This window comes from Syngnathoides biaculeatus, chromosome 10 (assembly GCF_019802595.1).
Source record: "Syngnathoides biaculeatus isolate LvHL_M chromosome 10, ASM1980259v1, whole genome shotgun sequence".
Taxonomy (NCBI): domain Eukaryota; kingdom Metazoa; phylum Chordata; class Actinopteri; order Syngnathiformes; family Syngnathidae; genus Syngnathoides; species Syngnathoides biaculeatus.
In genome coordinates this window covers 27,719,892-27,741,516 of record NC_084649.1, presented here as the reverse complement: position 1 = coordinate 27,741,516, position 21,625 = coordinate 27,719,892, and the positions used below count along the sequence as shown (strand labels likewise).

General features: G+C 48.6%; 1 protein-coding gene across 7 annotated transcripts in view; it reads right to left on the bottom strand.

Moving 5' to 3' along the window:
• chd6 (chromodomain helicase DNA binding protein 6) overlaps positions 1-21,625 on the bottom strand; it is a 63,281-nt gene that overhangs the window by 14,529 nt on the left and 27,127 nt on the right. For 2 of the 7 annotated variants that reach the window (XR_009796708.1, XR_009796709.1), the window contains exons 29-48: positions 20,689-20,792; positions 20,462-20,591; positions 19,806-19,881; positions 19,656-19,719; positions 18,768-19,155; positions 18,151-18,359; positions 17,980-18,077; positions 17,658-17,882; positions 16,023-16,475; positions 14,914-15,150; positions 13,709-13,961; positions 12,484-13,179; positions 12,172-12,314; positions 11,746-12,015; positions 9,732-10,259; positions 8,985-9,245; positions 7,602-7,826; positions 7,130-7,270; positions 6,730-6,834; positions 3,178-6,662 (exon numbers count right to left, since the gene is read on the bottom strand). Coding sequence is in view for 4 of the 7 variants with exons in the window: in XM_061831512.1 (XP_061687496.1) it covers positions 5,709-6,662; positions 6,730-6,834; positions 7,130-7,270; positions 7,602-7,826; positions 8,985-9,245; positions 9,732-10,259; positions 11,746-12,015; positions 12,172-12,314; positions 12,484-13,179; positions 13,709-13,961; positions 14,914-15,150; positions 16,023-16,475; positions 17,658-17,882; positions 17,980-18,077; positions 18,151-18,359; positions 18,768-19,155; positions 19,656-19,719; positions 19,806-19,881; positions 20,462-20,591; positions 20,689-20,792 (5,560 nt within the window). In the remaining 3 variants the exon portion in view is untranslated. Of the gene's footprint in view, positions 1-2,135; positions 6,663-6,729; positions 6,835-7,129; positions 7,271-7,601; positions 7,827-8,984; positions 9,246-9,731; positions 10,260-11,745; positions 12,016-12,171; positions 12,315-12,483; positions 13,180-13,708; positions 13,962-14,913; positions 15,151-16,022; positions 16,476-17,657; positions 17,883-17,979; positions 18,078-18,150; positions 18,360-18,767; positions 19,156-19,655; positions 19,720-19,805; positions 19,882-20,461; positions 20,592-20,688; positions 20,793-21,625 lie in introns of those variants that run through there. The other 5 variants (XM_061831512.1, XM_061831510.1, XR_009796707.1 and 2 more) reach the window with 4 other exon arrangements.

The window sequence follows — 21,625 nt, the reverse complement described above, 5'->3', positions numbered from 1 at the left end:
GGGAAGCTCTTCGCCAGGCAACTCAAACAAACAAAGCCAAGAAAGAAAACAGCAAAAGTCAAACAAAGCGCATAAACCCAAGTTAAAAGCAAAATTCACGATGAATGAAAAGCAAAATGAGCCCGTTCTTCAAAACATAAACCTTCTCTGCAGCCCTCAAACATTCTTGCATGTCTTTTTCCTCTTTTTAATATTATTATTATATTATCTTTATTTTCAATCTATCTTCCTTCCTTGCATAAGAGTTTGGACAAGCACATATTCAGACGTGCGATTTGAAAAATAGCCGTGGGGGGGGGGTGGCTGCGGGCATGATCAAAGGAATGATCACCAATCTGAACGTGCAAGTTTTATAAATTGTGTTATGAATGAAATATTTCTAATACATCTATAAATAAATGCTATTCTGTTTTCAAAATGGACACGATACGAGGGTTCATTATTTAGAAAAAATGTACAAATTCAACTACTAAATTGAATTCAGATTTGCATGATGGCCTGCAAGCGTGCTTACGTAACGTGGATCTTATCATTTCCATTCAAAAATGTTTTTCACGTCTTGTTTTTGTAAAATGGTCGAAATGCATGAATTGGACAAGAATGATTAACGTCAAGTAATTGCTTGTGAACTCTCAGCCGGTTCTTGACGAGCTTGTCTTGCCTCTCCATCCCGGGGTGTGGAGGACGTCGGGACGGTTCGTTGGCCTCTGGCCTCGGGTCCACATCCGAATGTGGCCAGCGGTGGGAAAGTTGCTTTTCGGTGGTTTGGCGCGAACTTCCACTGCCTTGAAAGCTTTCTTTCTTTCCTTCCTTTCTTCCTTCCTTTCTTTCCTTCCTTCCTTCCTTCCTTCCTTCCTTCCTTCCATCCATCCATCCATCCACCGTCAATAATATCCCGACCCGACGTGCACGCGTGAAGGCGCTCAACAGAGTGGCAACTTCCTTCTTTCCAACGGTGTCGGCGATTTCTCGTTCCGACCTCATTTTTCTATCAATTTTTTTTTTTTTCTTTCAATGGCGAAGCGTCTCTCCTCCCGAGCGCCGCCATCTCGTTCACTCGCAAACGGGCCCGCGACCCGCCTGGTCCACGTTCGACCGATCGACAGACGCGCGTCACATTTTCCGGATAAATGAACGAGGGCGGATTCTGGCACGGGTTACGGTCGGAATATTGCAGAAAAACGCAAAATGGATAGTTTTTGATCTATGCAATTTCAAAAGACAGAATTCCATCTATAAATGAAAAAAAAAATCACGTCTGGATATTTGAATTTTCTGGGGAAGTCCATATTTTGTGAACTTTGAAATTTTGCATTTGTGGGATTTTCCTCCCAACTTTTGGGAGGAAGCAAAGTGTCAGCGCAACTTTTATCGAGCAACAAAAGATTCCGAGCGTTAAAAATGAAAAAAATCGAACCAAATGCATTTTTGAATCCATTTTTTCTGGCTTCACAGCTGTACCTAATCACGTGGCCAGTGTGGGATAACGATCAGGTTTCCGTAGCGACAAGTGTGAGGCCCCCCGCCCGAGATTGAAAATTGCCTGATGAGGGGGGGGCTGAGAAATTATACACGCCAAGTCATAGTTTCTTTTTTTTGTTTTGTTTTACTTTGTTTACTTTTGATATGTGCGGGAATCAGTCAAAAGTCAGAAGAAGTCAGATTTTTTGGGAATAAAGTAAAATCCTTTTGGGGGGGAATTCCGGTGGGGGGGTGATGTAGAATAAAAATTGGCAAAGTATATACTGTATATATATATATGTTCAAGATTAAAAACAAGTGGTAATAATTTGTTCAAGAATAGCCCCATTTTTGGAGAAGAAATAATATTTTTCTCTCAGAATGTTTTTTTTTTTCCCTCCCATTGGAAGGGAGGACATTTCAAGAAAAACACGTTCAAATGTTTGTTTTTTTTTTTTGTTATGTTTTTGGAGAATATTTTGATTTTGTTGTCACTGTAGTCCTCAGGGTAGTTTGAGCGGCCTCACGTGCAACGGAGGCCCCGCCCTAAAAAATGTCTAATGTCATGTCTAATATTCATTACAGCTCAATATTGGTCATTTTTAGCGTGAAAACGGTTACTCATTTTGTCTTCTGACACAAACAACAACAAAAAAAACAAAAAGTGTTTCCATTTTATTTTACTTGGATGAACGAGACCAAAGAATATTTGGCCAAAGCGAAAATGTTCATATTAACAATAAAAAATCAATTATATGGCGCCACAACAACTAGTTGCGGCAAGGCAACGTTTCTGGAGTGTTTGTTTTCCGTCATCTTCCCGCACGCACGTGCGCGACGTTGACTTTGTGGAAAAAATATTTGTCATTGAACAAAAACAAAAAAGAAAAATGACCCTGTTGCGCTTGGCTGCCTCACCTCGGCGTGCGCGGCTTCCCGTTCGCACGTCGGCCAAAAGGAAGAAAGAAAACAAAAAACAACAAAAAGAAGAGAAGCAAATATACAGCACTGCCTCTGTGCGGAGATGGATTCACAATTTGGGATTTTGTTGTTGTTTGTTGTTGTTGTTGTTGAACCTAACCACCGTTTGTCTCCTGAAATCACCTGAATGGACCTTTCCGACCTGCCGCCAGCGTGCGCCTGGAAAAGTTCATGTTCCGAAGAAAATGGTCCTCGGATGCAATTCTGATGAAAGACATCCCGCTAGGTTACACGAGGGGCCCGCTTGATTCATTTTCCAAAGTACTAAAAGACAGTCGAGCGAGCGTCTACGATGGATGAAGCCTCGCGGAAGAGCGCACGTACAATTAAATGTGGATCTTATCAACAAACACGAGGTTAGTGAGGGAGAAATATCTTCTCTGACTTTGAGTGAATCATTATCAGTGCTTTTTGCATTGCAGGAGAACAACTTTCACTTTGTTAGCGTATCACTGATCTGCCGAACAAAGTGTGTCACGTTTTATGGCGAAGAGTCGGGTTAGTGGTGCGTTAACGCGTCACGTCACGCAAGGGAAATGTCCATTTGCCCGTTTGTATGGCATCGGACTGTGAAGACGGAGCACTGGGTTGGTTCCGTTACCGGGCCGAGTCAAACTTTTTTTCCATCTGGTGACTACGCTACTGACTGAGTTCGTTACCATTTAAATGTAGAAAATCCAACCTGACTGACTTCTAAAGAGCACAATCTGATCTTTCCAAGTAAAAAGTACTCACCCTGCTTTACACGCGCAGTCCGATTCCACTGTTTGATCCTGTTGGATTTCAATACGAACTTTGTGAGGCCTTCAAACGTTTTGGGATCGATTGTCAACGTTTGGCTGTCCCGCTCCGTCCAAAATCTCAATTCCGTGTCCGTATAGTTGACACCTGTCTGTAGAACTCTCTTGGACGAGTTTGACGCAAGCCACTTCAATCCTGTTCTGTTCGGTCGCCATTTTGGAAGCTTGTGGGACATGGCTGGGGGGGATCTTAAGATCGCCAGTCGGAAAAGTCCATCGGGCCTCAAGCCTCAGCTTGTACAAAAGTAGTGCGCTTGGCGCCTTCTTGTGGCAACACGGTGTCCAGGAGCTATGAAAGGAGTGCAATTTAAAGCAGACCAATGGAAAAGTAGTGCTGCGATGCCATTTTGAGGAACCAGAAAGACGCTGTTTTGCAGTGTCAGCGGCACGGCTCCGGCACCTTGGGGGAGGGGGGGGGGTGATTACTGTACACTATACAGAACATAACACGTACACGTGTACACCAACAGCTCCCAAAAAGTTTGCCGTGGGACCCGGGAAAGTCACAACTAATAAACGTTGTTGGTCATGACACGATTTCGGCCATTTTGACTTGAAGCGGCCATTTTAGGGTTCCCTTCAAAGTCCACATCATGTCGGTGAATGTTTTGAAATCCAGTTTGTTTTTTCTGCTCAGGCGTCTTAAATGTTTAATTTCTTTGTATTTCAATGTTTGAATTCAATATTGCATTTCCTTGCGCATGTAGTAGTGCAGTGCACTAACCCCAAAAAATGGAAAGGTGGGCATCACCGCATTGAGACGATTTTGAAATTTGGTTTGTATTCTCATTTCAAGTAAAAGCCCAAAGAATATCATTCTTTGCCTCTGATCTTAAAAAAAAAAACAAACAAATAAAGTGTCATCGGCAGATTGACCGGAAGGTCAAAGTGCCCAGGAAGTTATCATGCCCGGATCGACCCGAGGAAAAGCAACGGAACGTGAAAACGGATCTCTTGCTGCCCCCTGGAGGCACGAATGAAAAAGCACAACTAGAGTGAGAGAGCCACACACTCAAAAGAAGTGAGAAATTGGGACGGGGAGGGGGGGGGGGTTCATGGGGTCGTTCACGCAGTAATAAACTTGTTATAATTACAAGAACAGAGTCAAATCTGACTTTTTCAAACCCAGGATGAAGAGTTCAATACTTACATTTCAAGCATGTTTTTTTAAATATTATTATTAAGTCTTATTCTTAAGTGATTACGCAGACCGTTTTACAACTCAAGTCAAACATTTTAGAGACCAAAAAGAACTACTTTGCAATGAAGACGTATTTTCAAAATACGATTTTAAGATGAACAAATAATTTGACAAATTTTCTTCTATTTGAAAGTCATATTTGGGCTAGAATTAGCACATTCTCTCGAACCTCTAATTTATTGGATTTGAAAATCAATTATTTTGTGATCTTATCCAAATTTGGTATTTTTTCAGATTTTATTATCTGATCATTTTCTTTTGAGAGTGGCTCAAACTTTCACGGGTATAAAAGAGAGCAATGTGCTATTAAAAACAAATGATGCGCAGTAGAAAAAAAGCACATCAAAGAAAAATAATAATTACAATTTCTGAATTATTTTCCTTCTTTGATAAAATTGTACTTGACAAAATTAAAGCTGTTTGGGGGAGGAAATCATCACAATATCAGTTGTATTTCTATTTTGTTATGAAAAATGTTATATTTAAGGTAAAAAAAAAAAGTTGTAATCTTACACAAAATATTGCTTCAAGAGAAATAATAATCCCAAAAAATTATATCACTAAAAGAAAAAGAAAAGTGAAATTATTAGCAATTACAAGAAAATTCCCCGAGGAATCAGGTTGTTTTATTGTATTAGTACACAACAAAAAGTTGGAATGTTGAAATGTGACGCCCTTCTTCCTCACTTCCCCTCTTAAATACAATTTGATGACTTCAAGAAAAAAATAAACGTCTTTATTTTGTAATGAAGCAACTTTATTGTAGTATTGTTTTTTTTGTTTGTTTGATTTCTTTTGAGTGTGGCTCGACCACTTGCCAGTATGAAAGTGACGGTTGTGTGCGTTTTCAAAAGCTTCACGATTCTCTCGGTCCCAAAATAAAAATAAAAAAAAAAAAAATGCTAACAACGTGTGCGTCATGATTGTTCTCTGCTTTGCTTTTGTCGTCAGGGGTCAAAGTTCAAAAGGTCAAGTGGAAAAGTGCCATCTTGAATGAGGACACCTCGCAGGCGCTGAACAACAAAAAAAAAAAAAATAAAATAAAAACTTTTTTTTTTTTTTTTAATGTGTGCGCGCGGTGGGGGGCGGTTGTGGAGGGTCCGCGATATAAACATCTGATGTCATCATTAATCACTGTCAGAAGAAGAAGAAGAAGATTTCAAGTGGGACGACTGACTGACAGACAGACAGAAAGACACGGGCACAAACTTTACACTCGACTGTTTCCTTCCTTCCTTCCTTCCTTCCTTCCTCCTTCAGCCTTTTTACGCTTCCTGCTCCTCCCGTTCTGGTTCTGGTTCCGCTCGCGCCTCTGGCTGCCGCCGGCAGTCCACTTCCTGCGAGGAGGACGCCGAAAAGGACGGGTCCACTGTACTTTGGCACACATCGGCCTCGCGGCGACGTTCCGGATCCTGCTGCGACTCCTCCCGCCGTTCCGAATCCTTCCGGCGCCGCTCCTCGTGCAACTCGGGCTCCCGGCGTTCCGGCTCCGGACACTCGTGTTCCCGCTCCGGCTCGTCGCGCTCTCGCCGCCGCCTCCGCTTGGGGCTCGTCGGAGAGCCGTCGTGAGCGGAGGCGCCCGGCGGCACCGCGGGCAGCGTCATGATGCCACCGTGCGGCAGGAACATGTGCGGGTAAAGGAGGCCGTGAGACACGCCGGGTATCAGGAAGGGGTTGAAAGTCAGACGCCCGTCGGGATGCGGCTCGCTCGTACTCTGGCCCCCGGAAGGGGGAGCGGCCTCGGGCGCCGCGGCGCCGCCCGCCTCGGTCGCGCCGGCGTCGGCGGCCGGCCCCGACGAGCCGGCGTGCAGCGGCATGACGGCGCCCACGCTGAACAGGGCGTGCTGCGGGACGGCGGCCCCGTGGGCGGACGGCGGCACGCCGTGGAGCATCATGGGTAACACGCTCAAGCCGTTCTTGGCGTCGTCTGGCGAAGCCCCGCCGACGCCCGCCGGGTAAACGTGCGGGAAGCCCGCCGTGACGACGCCGGAGATGGGGATCCCCGGTATTCCCGTGCGGAAGTTCTGCATGGCCACCACGGAGTCGACGCCGGCCACCAGGGCGCCGTTCATGAAGACGGGCGGCGGCAGGCCCGCGCCGTCCGACAGGAGGGGCTTGGGCATCTCGCTGCGGGGGCGGCGGCCGCGGCGGCGCGACGAGGGGTCTCTGCTGACCGGTTCCGTCAGGATGCGGGAGAACTTTCCTTCCGGGAGGAAACCCTGCAGGACGGAAGACGTGATCGGCACACGTGGGCGCAAAACCGGAAAAGTATTTCACGGAACTCACGGAATGTTTGACCACGTCCGCCCAGTCCGGAGCCACAAAGTATTCCAAGTTGGCGTCCAACCAGCGGGAGAGCTCCTTGATGGCTGGAGCCATAGCGCCACCCAGCTGCCAAGAGGGAAGATGACAGTTAAGACAAACGCACAAAGACGGCTTGGTTGGTGGGGGGGGGGGGGGGGGGGGGGTCATCAGAGAATCGGGACTAGTCGACTGGTCGCCAGTCCGCGTCAGGGCATTCATGGCTCATTTTCATAGCATTACATCACTAATTGAAAAAGAATTTCATTCGCACATTCCAATTATTGGCATTTTTTTTTTTTTTCATTGTTTCGAAGAGAAAGAAAGATTTTTAACACGGCGCCGGCTTCAGAACGGGTCACCCAAAAGAGCCCGGTTGGCGTACCCTGCGTCCGGTGGCGCGATGCACGACGGGCACACGCTCGTCGCCCGTCAAGGCGTTGACGTCCAGCTTGGTGGGATCTTTGCAGCGATGGCGCCGCTGCTTGGGCCGCTCCACCAGGCCGTGCAGAACCCCCGCCCCCACCTGGGCGCCGGCACACACACAAAGTCAGCAAAAACATCGCTGGCCTTTTTTCTTTCATCACTAATAATATTAGTTTTATTATTGTTGTGGTTGCAGTCATTAAAATCACTTTTGATGCTGCAAGTAATTATTATCGGTGCAAACATTTGAAAGGTCCAAGTCTTATTATTATTATTATTTGCATTACATTTATTTGATTTGATCAAAGCAGCTCGCCGTTGCGATATTTTGAAACCTGCAGACGAGAACATTCTACTCCCGCACTTCAGGCGCCCGTGTACCGTTTGCAAAGTGGAAAAAAAAAACTAAAACTAAAAATACAAAAACTTACATGAGCGAAAGGAAGGTCCAAGCTGTATCCCGGTTTATGTCGCAGCCACTCCATCAAACCTTTGCCAGCCGCCTCCCGCTCCATGGCCGCCACCTCAGGGTGGGGCGCAGCGGGCGCGGGTGTCGACGCGGACGACGGCGTAGGGGGGGCGAGTGGACGCTCGGAGGAGGAGGGAGACGGCGACGACGTGGACGACGACACCGACGACGGAGCCTCCGCGCGACCCTGAACGCAAGCGCACGTGAAAAGTAGACACGACCTCGTTCAAATGGCGCATTTTTGCAACTTCCAAAAAATGAGACCAAGATAAACATTTTTCCACCATTGAGGTACCACTCAATTAATAATTGAAAGGGAGGGCGAGAAGAAAATTACAACAAGATAAACGAAGCCTCGGTGGCAGCACATTTGGCCTGCCTTGGATTGCCCCGAAATGCGTGTGGCACAAATTTGGGTTTGAAATCAGTGCAAAGATTTCAAGTCACGTTTAGCGTTACGAATGAGATGTTTCAAAGAAGGCTTTCCAGCCTGGGTGAAGGGTTCAAAGAAGGCTTTCGAGGCAGTTTTTAGCTTTCCAATAAAGTCCAAGCCAGGCTGATGGTTTCAAAGCAGGGATTCCAACTAGCGGCAATACTTGCTCACTCTTCTTTGATGAAGAAAAAAAAAAAAAAAAAAAAAAAAAAAACAAACCCAAAATGTTTCAGATTGCGAGCGCTCCGCACAGATGTTCCGCCCGATTGCTCTCAATCCGATCCACCTTGAGTCGGGCCAGAGTTCAGGATCCTGCTGGTGATGTGCCCATCGCGGCGCTTTGCTGTCGAGTTCCAGTGAGAAGAAGTGTTGTGAAAAAAAAAAAAAAAAAAAAAAGGTAGCCGGGCTCGGAGGCTTTTCTTTGTCCATCTCGGCCCGCCGTCCCATAGCCCTGACAAAGGCGTACAGTGGATATAAAAAGTCGACACACCCCAGGTCATGTGCAAAACGTTTATGTGAGAAGCAATTATTCCAAGCAGCGATCAAAACCTTCAGGCTTCTGCGAGAAAGCAAAAATAAACGTCAGAAAATGCCCACGACAACATGTGAACTTTGCTTGAAACGGCGGCAGTTTGGATAACAGCCGCATTGCCAGGTACAAGGGGGTGTGCACACTTGTGCAACCAAATGATGTCAGCCCTTTCCAAAATGTGTTTGCTTGGAGAACGGATGGATGTTTTCATTTTAGTTGAACCGTGGCTAGAGGGCTCCTTTCATTCCAATTCATTTGGGGGGGGAAACGTTTTGAAGAATTTATCATGGTCTCATTTTGCGGGTTGCCTTTTTATATCCACTGTATGAAGAAGACGGACGGGAGATTGCTGTCGCACGGACCAAGCATCCGGTACTTGCCAGAAATCCCTGCAGCTCCTTCAATGTCGCAACCTCCTCGACGGCACTTCGGACCCTTTCGTCCGTTTTGGACGGACGTCCGCTTCTCGGCAACGTCTCGGTGGTGCCAAATTTTCGCCACTTGATGATAACGGCCTTCACTGTGCTCCACGGAACATTTAATGCCTTGGAAATCCTTTTGTACCCTTCCCCCGACTGATGCCTTTCAACTATGACGTCCCTTTGACGCTGTGGAAGTTCTTTGCGGACCGGGACTTGTGACTACAAAAAGGAGAGGAAAAGCCTACTAGAACATCGGAGCTGTATTGAGGTTAGTCAAAGGCACGCTGAGTGGTGGAGTCCAATTAAATATGACTCGTGTTTTTTTTAATCAAACAAAAATCCGGCATTTGCGAGTCGGCACATCCGCACTATCGAACGCTTTTTAAATCGACCATTCTACTCACTGTCCCAAACAGATACTAATGGATTTTTGCATTATGAAACAATCAACACCAACGCATGATAATAGTCGAGGTACAATTAATCAGTACCTAATCTGCGATCAAATTAACGACAACCAGTGTTACGGACCAAACCGGGAATTGAATCACAATCGCTTCAAGTTGGTGCATTTTCTGCACCATCAATTTGTTTGTTTTTGAATAAATGGATTGAAATCAAAAATATTTTCCAATTCCAGTCAATGGAAGATTATCAAAGTAAATGTTAGTCGTCGTCTCGAATGGAAAGCGTAGAATGGGTCACCTGCGTGGTATCAGGGAGGTGCACGGCTTGAGCTTTGGTGAATTCCGAATAAAGCGAGCCGACGTTTCTCCTCCGCCCTCGCCTCCTCCTCAGGGAGTCGTCCCCCCTCAGACTTCCATTGACAATTTGTCCCGTCACAGGATGGATGAGACCGGCCTGCAGGATTCCCGCCATGTCCAGGGGGGCCGTAATGGGCGGGGGCCGGGGCAGCTTGCGGGTGCCGTCCCCCGACCCGGAGGCGAGCGAGTCGCCCGGCGACTTGCTGAGGTCCATGGCCGCCTCCTGCCAACCGTTCACCAACAGGGCGCCGGCGCGCTGATTGGCCGCCACGTCCCCGACGGACGTCCTGCCCGAGGACGCCGCCGCCGCCTTCCCCGCTAACACCTTAGCCGCCGCTTCGTAGTCGAAGGGGCGTCGCCCCGCAGAGCGCTTGAGATCGGGGAGAAAGGGCGGCGCCACCAGTCTCTCCTGTAAGAGAGGGAGGGAAGTGAGGCGCCATGCCCCGCGGCCGCCGCCTCGCCCGGCGTGCTGCCAGGGTGAACAAGAGACACAAGAACGGTGCGCTGGTTAAAACACACACACACACACACACACGCGAACACAAGGCCAAGCAACAGCACATTTGCAAGACGTCCGTCGCAATTCGGCCCCCGAAGCCACTTTGGGGAGAAATGCGGATCGCAAGTACAAAAAAAAAACAAAAAAATTGAGTTCCCATGAAGCGACTCAGAAAATAAAGAATATCAGCCATTTTAGTTTGAAGCAGGCATTTGAGGCTCGATCCAGTAGCGTCCAATTGGATTAAAAAAAAAAAAAAAAAAAACACAAATCTGACCCTGACACCACTTTTACTCAGTAACATCAAATATTGCATAGATGTTGATTTTTACACAATCAGGTTTTTTTTTTTTAAATGCTAACAAATCACCCACCCGATTACAACATGGAGCAAAGAGTCTTATTTAAATGACCTGTTCATTTACTTGTGGACTTCATTGTTCACTTCTTTGTTTATCTACTTATGCCAGTGAGCCACAACAATGAAAGCATCTATTTTTTTGTTTGCTGGCGTGCCTTTGCTCCAAACCGTTGGAATTCGTTGCTCTGGGCAACGGCAGCATGTTTACAGACAACCACGAGGGCTGGCACCGGCTCGCTAGGGTAGATAACGCTGAGTTGCCTGCTTGCGAGATGTATTGTATTAAAAGTATGTCAAAATACCTCGAGCAAACCTTACACGAATGTCCTTCCCTGCCCTGTCCGGACGGTGCAATTGTGAAAGAGCAAATTTGTCTCAAAGTCTGATCAACGCATTAAGCTTTGTCATTTTGTCGCTTCTATGCAGTCAGCTTTTGTTTTTTTTTTACAGCAACTTTATTGGCCGTCAGATCTTTACAATTCTACGTCAAAAGACGTGAGAAAAGGATATAAATACAAATATGTAAAAATAGACTGGTTCCTGTACACGACGGCGACGAGGAGTAAATGTCTTTTTCGGAGCCGATCAATGACGTCATTGATTGGCTCGGGAAATTGTGACATCAAAACCGATTGGTGGATCTGCAAAAAATGCCAATTATTGGCCCATCCCAACCGGCAGATCAAATTGGTGTTGACCACAATTCTGGGCTCTGATTAGGAAAATTGGATTGAAATAATATTAATAACGTAAGACCAAAAGCAAGTTTGATAAAGTGCATTTAAAGCAGCCCCCCCCCGCCCCCCCCCCTTTTTTGGGGGGGGACATTCCCTGTAGTCCTTAAAAAAAAAAAAAAAAACTTGTCCTCGAAATGTAATCCTACCAAATTTGAACCTCATGCTGTGAATCTTTGAAGAGTGCTTCAAGTGTTCTTTTGAAGTATATAATTAAAGCGCTGATTCATATTCTATTCCGTCTGAAGATGGCAGCCCAACGCACGCACGCACGCACGCACGGACACAAAGGTTGGGCCACACAAGGCAACAGCAAGATGGCACAACATGAAGCGGATCAGCAGTCTGGACCTCTGCTCACCTTGGGCAGCCTGCTGAGAGGAGGCGCTATGATGGGGAAGGCCAGGCTCGGGGTGGCCTGCTGGATCCTGGCCTGGCTGGACGAGGACGAGGACGAGGACGAGGAGGCGCTCGGGGTGCTCGGGAGGCAGGCGCTCCGCTGGAGGTGTTGCTGGGCCGAGTGGTTGGCGCCGACGGAGGCCGGCGGGTCGTACTGGTCGCTGGACGAGGGCCACTTGCCCTTCAGGATGGCGTGGCAGATGCTGTCCAGCCGGTTGATGATCACACGGTCCTGCCGGGACAGAACAACAAACAATGTCCGGGAACCTTCAATCGAAACGCAAAGCCTGCCTCCTTGGAACTTTTTGAGCAACAGAAACACTTACCCTGGAAAAAAATACAACACAACAACTTCAAACCGGAAGCTCAGCCTGAGCGAGGATCCTACCTTGGGCCAGTCAGAGTAGGAGTAAAGCGCTTTCTCCTGGAGGAGATGGGCAATGGTGGGCTCTCGCGCATCCAGGATTTCGGGGGCCTCGTGGCAAACGGAGAAAGGAGTCGTGAACCCGGGACTCCCGGAAAAGTCCTCCGCTGGAAAACACAACACAGTTGTCATCTCGGCAAGCAGGCGAACGCAGGCGGCGGGTGACGCCGGTCAGCCACCTTCACGTACGGCCAAGAATAAAAGCCAAATTCTCGTCCAGAATTCTTGCAAAATATTGAACTACGGATGGCTTCAAAACGCCAAGTAGGATCTTACCTTGCGAGGAGGGTGTCGTCTCCTCCTCCTCATCCTCCTCCCCCTCCCCCTCCCCCCCGGGCTGTCCTTTCAGCTCCCCGGCGTTCTCTCCCTGCTCCAGTTTGGCCTCCACAAAGTCCTGCCCGCTCTCGCTTTTAACGCCACTCAAATCCAGACCCTCAGGCTTGGTCTCGTCGGCCGTCAGCTGGAAAACGTCTGGTTTCACGTGGAAGCCTTCGCATTTGGAATTTGCTCCTTCCGATTTATTGGCGGCATCTTCGGACTTGAGAGCGCTCGTCTGGGCGTCCCGGTCTTCGGTCTTTACGCGGAGCTCCGGTTTCTCCTCTGAGGGTAGAACGGGGTCTTCCCGGCACTCCACTACGGTGCCATCGAGCAGATCGTACAGGTCCGCTCCGGGCTCGCGGCCATTACGGAGTCCGTCTCCCCTGAGGAGCCTTTCGGGAGCCTCGCCCATCAGGTCGGCTACGCTCGTCCGCTCCTCTTCCTCTTCCTCCTCCTCCTCCTCCTCCTCCTCCTCCTCCTCGTCCTCTTCTGCAAACATCAAGGAGTCCACCTCCTCCATGGGACACATGAGGTCTGGACACAGCTGGTTGGGGACCTCCATTCCGTCCTGCGGGTCCCTCAAGGCTGACGACGGCGCCGCAGCGGCACCCGTGGGCGGCAAGTCCAAAGGCAGACGCAGACGCGGATCAACGTCTGATCGTGGAAAAACACAAAAATTCAGACCGTACCACGAGCCAGACGCCTCATTTGAAACCTTGAAACCTTGTCGGAAAATCTAAACAAAGACCTTATTTCTAAACTCCAATTTGAAACCCTGATTTCTTGAAATCTTAACTCGGAATCAAAATCCAAAGCTTGACTTCCTGAAACACGCATTTTAAACACAAAAAAGTTAGTTGTAACGGCAAAACTGTCATTTCCATCCTTAATCCGGACTGGGAAACCTGATTTATAGCCACAACTCTGTTTTGAAAGCCTAATTTTAAATTCCAACACTGATTTAAAACCGTAAGTGTATCTTAATATCCTATATTTGAGATGCTAACCCTGATTTAAAACCAAAGCGTGAACCCCTATTTGAAACTAATTCTGTTTTAGCAGAAGCGATGCCATGAAAGAGCAAAAAAAAAGAATTAAAAAAAAAAAAAAAAAATGAAATCATACAATAATGCTTTTATTGCAGTAGCCACGTGTCGTGCTACGATGTCGTAGTTGCTGATACCTTCATGCGAGTTACGTTGGTCCTCGAGTAGGTTGTCGTCGTTTTCCGCAGCGTCTTCGCCTTTGACGTGAAACTTGAAGAGGCCCCCTCCCGCGTGCTGACCCCCGACCTCCTCTGCAGAACCCGACGGGCACGAGTCGCCCGTGAGGTCGGGAGGAGAGAGCGGCGGGTGCGGGGGGATGTAGGGTGGCAGGGGGCTGGCCGCCAGGTCGCTTTGGTCCACGCTGGCGTCTTCGCTCACACCACCGATGTCCTGACGCCAAACAAGACGAGTCCGACTTTTTGGTGGATTTGGCCATTCTACAACATCACTTGAAGCAATTCAACTCCTGCTTTACAGCATTTAAACAGATCTTTCGAGACAAGCACTGAAAGATGCTCTTCTTTTACCAGACATAAAAAGTTGCTTTGGAGCTTTTTGTGACCCAACTCTAACCTCAGCAAAAAAAAAAAAAAAAAAAAAAGGCCAGTTCAGGGCCAAGAAAGGAATTGCGACGTGTCAAACAGGACAGAGACACCTCAGCCAAAGGCAAGGCTGAGAAAGGGCTTTTGAAGGCTAAAATCCTCATTCATCTATGAATAATTAAGAAATCCGCAACGAGCGATGCTGACTCACGCATGACTCGAGTTGAACGTCCGCAACCTTCGTCATTCACTCCATCGTCTGTATCATCTTTTCTCATGATGGCGACAGATTTTCTCCCACCCACATGACGCATACACCTTTTATGCTAGCGATGGAGAAATCATCGACCAGGCCAATGATAGAAAAGGATATTTGCCAATATGACATACATTGCCATGCACTTTTTTATTAAATCCGACAGTCAATAGGAGGTCAATTTTAAAGTCGGTAAACTTTTCCATTTTCTTAGCCGCTTATCGTCGCGGGAGCGCCGGAGCCAATCCCGGCTTTCATCGGGCAGCAGGCGGGGCACACCCTGAACTGGTTGCCAGCCAATCGTAGGGCACATGGAGACAGAAAACAGTCGCACTCACAATCACACCTACGGGCAATTTAGAGGGACCAATTAATGAAGTTGTTTTGGTTTTTTGTTTTTTTGTTTTAAACCAAAAAGTATGGCTGAGGGAATAAAATCTGTTATAACCCGACCGTGAAATGTCGCTTTTCTGAATAAAGAACAGAAACGTTACCATTTAGCCAAATTAGATATCGTGCGATGACGGCAAGATGACAGGCAAACCTTGAAAAGCATGAAGCTGGACGACTCCACGGAATCGGCGGCCGAGGGATGAGAGGGGGAGGATGACGGCGGCAGGCCCAGACACTCCTCCAGGGTCCCGTCGCCCTCGCCGCCATCGCCCCCCCGCGGCGCCTCCTCGTCCTCTTCCTCCAGGAAGCCCGTCGGCCCCAGGATGGGGTCCGACTCGTTGAACATGTGGTGAGCCGGGCTGGAGTGGTCCGTTCCGTCCCAGGGAGCCTGCTCGTTCGGTGCCGGGACACGCAAAGGACCACAGGAAAGAAATGAGAACGGCCGCACGTCGGTCGCACTGATGACAGGCTCAAGTTCTGACCACAAATTCAAAAGAATATTTGGCTTTTCTTTTCCGGCTTTTGGGAAACACACCGCAAACAAGACTAGGATCAATTCACACAGACAATCGGGCCATTCGGTGCCGATTCGCCCCTCCCCGACCAAGGACACGACGCAGCACCAGATTTATCTGATGTCTTACAGGGCCTCACACATACGCCAAATATATCTTCAAATCCGACCGATCGAGAAACAGGCATTGAACTCTTTTTGGTCAACATGGAACACCACACTGTGTCCCATCCCAAATCTGGAACCGAGAACTCCCAAGATGTGATCAATCGTGACCTAACGTAATTGAAATAAAATAGCCACAGCCGAGAAACAAGACATCTCGGGGGAGGACACACCAGAGGAGGGAACGGTGGTGATTTGTGCGACTTTTTTTGCACTTAAAAAAAGAAAAGAAAAGCGATTGGCTGGTTTTATGAACCTTTGCTATTTGAGAAAGACTTTTGTTTTCATTGACTGCCACTTCAAGTTGCTTCTTTATTGACTAGCTTTCTTTTCACACCACAATTTATGGAGCCATAACTCGGAAGTTGACGGCTTCCTTCACACGCACGTTTAATATTAAATATTGTCTGTCCATAAAACCAAAAACCAAACCAAATTCACTCTCAGCAGTCTGGAATTGAAATGTCTCTTTGCGTGGTGAACGTTTTGATGAAATACGATCTCCTGATTCTCAAAGTGCGTCTACTGAAAGGTTTGTCGAGAGAAGCGCCTGAGCTGCCGGATTCCCGCCCGTTTCGTACCTGCAGCCGATCCAGCTCCACGGACGGCGCCAGAAGGCCGGTCTCCTCGGACGAGCCCTGCTCACCCACCAACACGTCGCTCCTCAGCTTGGAGCGCAAGTCGGCGCCCCCCAGCTGGCCGTACGAGTTGAGCATGCTCTGACCGCCCGCTGCGGAGTTGAAGGGGAAGCCGTTCAGGGGGTCCTTGGAGGCCTTGACCCCGTGCAGCGCCTCCGCCGACATCGGGTCCAGGTCGGCCAGGCTTTCGTCGAGCGGGGGGCAGTCCAGGAAGTCCCCCCGAGAAGTCGAGGCTATTCCCAGGCCCGGCGAGGGGGCCTCGTCCAGCGGGGGCGCAGGAGCGGCGTGGAGGTGAGAAGAGGAAGCTGCTGAGGGAGGTGCGGCCTGCTGGGGGCCACGCTGGGGGTAGAGCGGCGGCTGGGGCGGGTCGTACAAGCAGGAGTGGGGGGGCAGCAGCTGAGCAAGAGGATACATGGTGACGAATGACTGTTACAATGTGTGCAACAACAAAAAAGAAAATAGTAATAATAATAATAATAAGAAGAAGACAACGGACCCATACTGTGAGCACGAGCTCACCACAGGGCTGCATGCTGAGCCCCCTCCTGTACTGTCTCTACACCTTCGACTGCAGACCGGTCTACGGTAAGAACATCGTCGCAAAATTCGCTGAGGACACCACAGTGGACGGGCTGATCTGGAAGGGTGACCAGGCAGCCATCCGAGAAGAGTTCCGGAAGCTCACAAATTGCTTTTCTGACAATGATCTGGCACTGAACACTACAAAAGCAAAAGGGGCTCATTGTAGTCTTCAGGAGGAACAGAACGGAACAGACTGCCCTCTTCATCAACGCACATTCAGGTTCCTGGGTGTCCTGATCTCGGAGGACCTCTCCTGGACACACAACGTCTCAACGGTCATCAAGAAGGCTCAACGGCATCCCCATTTCCTGAGAGTCCTCGAGAAAAACAACCTGGACACAAAGTCGCGGCTGGCCTTTCAACGCTCATCCATTGAGAGCCTGCTGACGTCTCCGTCCGGTACAGGAGGCGCACCGAGGCAGACGGAGCGAGCGAGGCTTCGGACGACAACGAAGGCGGCACAGAAGCTCGTTGGCTGCCCTCTCCCTCCCCTCCATGGCGGATATTTACTCCTCCTCCTCTCAGTGCCTCATCATGTTTAAGTGCAGCGCACACCCCGGTTCACGACAGTTTGAGCTCCTGGCAAGGAGGAAGGTGGTACAGATGCGCAAAAGCAACGAGCCGGCAGTTTTTCCGACGGCCATTCACCACCCTGAACTCTTCGTTTTTCCTCTCGCCACGTTATTGTGAAGCACCCTGATTTCGACATCTCGCGCAATACGTTTTTGGCATTTCAGTTCTGACATCCATCCAACCATTGTCTGAGCCGCTTCTCCTCATGAGGTTTGCGGGAGTGCCGGAGCCAATCCCAGCTGTCGTCGAGCAGGAGGCAGGGTACATCCCGAACTGATTCCCGACCAATCGCAGATTTTATTTGTATTTACCTTGATTTTATGTATGCACCGATATCGGATAGTAGCTCTCCCATCTGACTGTATAATATATGTGTAATGACGGTAAACGGCATTCATTCGAGTGCTTTTGATGACATCATACCCTGTGAAGATGCGAGGCGTGGTGTCCCCTGACGTAGTTCCTGTGGGCGTCGAGGAAGCTGAGCTGGGGGTCGTTGAGGATGTAGAAGTCGGTGCGACTCAGGCCGTGCCTCGCCGCCCCCACCAGGAGGTCGCGGTCGTGTTTGCCCGTCTCCCACCACACAGGGAGGTAGAGCGAGGGCCGGCACAGTTGCAGGCGGGCCGACAGCAGTGGGTGGCGTAGGACCTGAGGACCACAAACCTGCTTTAGTACCTTCCGCACGCCCTTAGTCTCGAGACCACATTTTGAAAGTCTCGCTCTGAAGTATATTTTGGTTGTTAACCTGCTCACGGATCTTGCGGAGAAGTTCGATGCGGTACAGGGTCCGAGCGGCTCGCTCTTCCGTCAGAGGCTCGACGGCGATGGCGGCACACGGCAGATCTGAACGGGAGAGAAGGCAGCGTAAGCCGGGAGCGGCATCGCAGAGACAGGCTAGCGAGAAGAGCTGTCGCACTTTCTTCCTTCCTGGGCGGCAGCTTGCAGGCGGTGCGGCACATGCTGACGAAGGAGTTGAAGTAGCGCTCCAGGCTGTCGTCCGTCTTCCTCTCCAGTCGCGCCAGCACGCGGAACTGCGCCCAGTCAAAGAGCTTCCTGTCGGGGTCGAAGGCTACGCCGAAGGACGACACCGTGCGGTAGAAGTCCATTTGCTCTCGACGTGTCCACCTGGCGACCGCCACACGGTATGTCAGCCGGTATGACTGTCTTGTGCAACGCGAACAAAAACTCAACACCTTTGCCTTTCACATAGGGACTTTTTTGGTTTGTTTTTTTAACTCTGTGACTTCAACTCAGTTAACACTGAAATCTTCAAATTCATATTCAGCAGAGAAAGTGCACATTGTTTACACTTTTTATCTGCATGTGGTTTTGAGAAAAAGTGCGCAAATTTATGTTACCTAAGCTTTGAACTGAGCTCTGCAAAATCGTATTTTGTTCTGCAAGTGCCTTTCATACAGATGATTGACTTTTATCTGCCTGTGCTTTTTCACATACCCAAAAGTATTGTTGATTTTTATCTGCCTGTACCTTTCGCACAGAGACTTGAAAAAGTTTTGTCAGTCATGCACTCACCTTCTCTGCCACTCCAGAAAAACAGCATCCGATTCGGCGTGGGTGACGGAGCAGCGCCTCAACTCCTCGCCGAGCTGCCAGGCCAGCGCTCCGTCGGCACGGTGGACGAAGGGGGCGCCCTCCCCGCTGGCCCCCGCCGCCCCCGGGCCCACCAGGCTGTCGTGGAGCAGAAAGTCGGGTCGCAGGAGGGGCTCGCGACGCAGCGTGAAACGCTGGTAGGCGGCAATGAGCCGGCGCAGGCGGGCCGTCAGCGCCGGGCCGCCGGGCCACAGGGGGCGCGCGTGGACCACGTGCAAGGCCGCCACCCCGGTGCCGCTTCCGGCACCCCCGCCGAACGTGGTTGTGACAAGAGTAGCGTCCTGGGCAGCGACGGCGGCCACGTGGGATTCTGCCAAGCGTCAAAGTCAAATAAAATCGAAACGACTGGTAAACTGTTGGGATGGTTTTTTTTTTTTTTTCTCTACCTGAAGATACTGTAAAGGTGTTGATTTTTTTTTTTTCCTGCAGACATCTACTAAATTGTTCATTTCCAGCTGCGGGTGTCGTTCAAAAAAAAGTTGTTTTTTTTTTTTCCTGTTGTTTTATGTCTTTCTTTGGAAATGTTTTCATGTAAAACATGTGGAATTACCTTGTGTATGAAATGCCCTGTACAAATGAATTAACTTTGCTTTGCTTTGCTTTGCTTTGCTTTGAAACAAAGCTCATGCAAGTGCTTTCCATTCGAACATTCTGCTGCAAAGTTGTTGTTTATCAGGCTGTGGCTTTCATACAGAGATCGTTATTTGATCTGCTAGTGGCTTTTGCCACGTCCAATAGACGGGGGCCCAGGTGAAGAAATCCTCCACTTTGTGGCAAGCATGCGTGAAAGAGGGCAAGCGGCCGACTGACCTGGCACCGCGCCATCGCCGTGGGGCTTGTCGGAGGCGTCGCCGCTCGAGTGGATCTCCCCCGTCTGAATGAAGAATGCAAACATGACCCATGTGGACGAATGGACATGAGAAGAAAAAGGAGGAGCACGTGGAGGAGCGCTGGGCATACCTTGCTGACGAGGTCTCCTTCTTCGCTTTTGGTGTTTGCGATCTTGCCGACTTCTTCTGTTTTCACGGCAGCAACGCTGACAAAACAACACACAAAAGACATTTTATGCTGGTCTTTATTGCCTTGTAATTTTTTGTTGTTGTCCTGTCATTTCTTTTGATCACCTCTGAAACAAAGGAGCAAATGTGTTTGCTTTCGCAGTTATGGTCTGGTTTTCATACTTTTATAGTCTTTTTTTTGTCATTTGTTACTGCTTGTCTTTCTCTCTTATCAGTCTGTCTAGATTTCTACCAGAAGTTTCTGTCACTACAATAGTTGTCTTTGGTTTTTCTTGAGGTTTTGTGCTATTGCTTTGTTATTACTTTTTGTTACATTGCATTACGAAACCACCTTGTCAATACTTTTATCATCTGACATGCAAACATAGAAGGCATGGAAAAAGATGACCAAAAAAATGTAGGGGGAAGCCTTTGCCCAGGGCTCCCGAAGTCATTTTTTTCTCATTTCTGCGCATGTCACGTGCCGCAATGCAGGGGTCGTAAGGCCTCGCAACCGCGGCCTTCATACTTCTTATTTCGGTCAGTCTCAAATTACTCTGAGTTCCAAAGGTTTTTGCTGTCGCTTGCTTTTTGTAGTTTTTCCATTGACAGCGCTACCTGTCGCCGACTTCGGCGGATGCCTCGCCTCCTCCCTGCTCGACCGAGACCCCGGTGACATCGGGCATGCCGACCCTCTCCAGGAAGCACAGGTCAGCGTCGGCGCGCATGGCGTGGTAGCGCTCGTAGCCTGTTGAAGCACGTAAGCGTTGCCCAGAGGTGGGTAGAGTACAAGTCAAAGGAGCTTCTTTTTCTCAACGCGTCAAACATCAGCACGGAGAGCTCACCGTGCTTGTGGACGCCGACAAGCAGAGACTTGTCTGCCTCGGCGTCCCACCACGACGCCGGAATCTCGATGTAGTCAATGTCGGGCAGCGACACATCCAGTTTACTGGAGTTACAGGAAGGATACGAATGTCATCAGTCTACGAGCTCCGACAACAAAATGTTTTTGAAAGACATTTGTCAACAAAACACAGGGGGGTGGAAATGTTTTGACTAGCGCTGACATGAACTGAATGAATGACAAACGAGAGCGCGAAAGCGGAAAAATAGAAAATCTCCAAAGCGTGGGATCACTTCCCTGCTGACTGTTATCTAATTTAATATTTTTTGACACAATACAACTTCAATCAGATGATGTTATTCAAAAAAGTGCGATTTTTTTTTTTTCTGTTGTAAAGTGAAATAACAAGGATAAAGTACTCTATTGAAAAAAAATTAATGTTTAACCTGTAATTCTTAAGGGCCACAAAAAAGAAGTTATTTTATTTGCTATTGTTATTTTATTCCGAGAAATAATGGAATGAAATTGAAAAAAAAATCCATATTGGTCAGGCCTTAGTTGGAAACCAATTGGAATTCATAACAGGTGGTTAGCATAGAGGGAGGAATCAGAGGACGAAAACAGCTGCTAGTGCGATTTCAATCGCTTTATTTAACAACAAACAAAATGTAGTTTCTTTTAGTCGATCTGCCAAACGCTTCAGGTGACACACCATCGCTCGATAAGCAGAGCGGCTAACCCATTAGCCAGTTATCAGTTGACCGACCGTATAGCCGCATTTGCTAACTTCAGCGGCACTCACAAGGCCGGTCCTGCCTTTTAAAGGGACGTGCACATTTAAAGTCATTAAGACTACTGTGTAGAACGTGAGGCTGGTGAATATGTAAGGATTATGATTGTGTATGCATGAAACTTAATATACTGGATATGAAGAATAC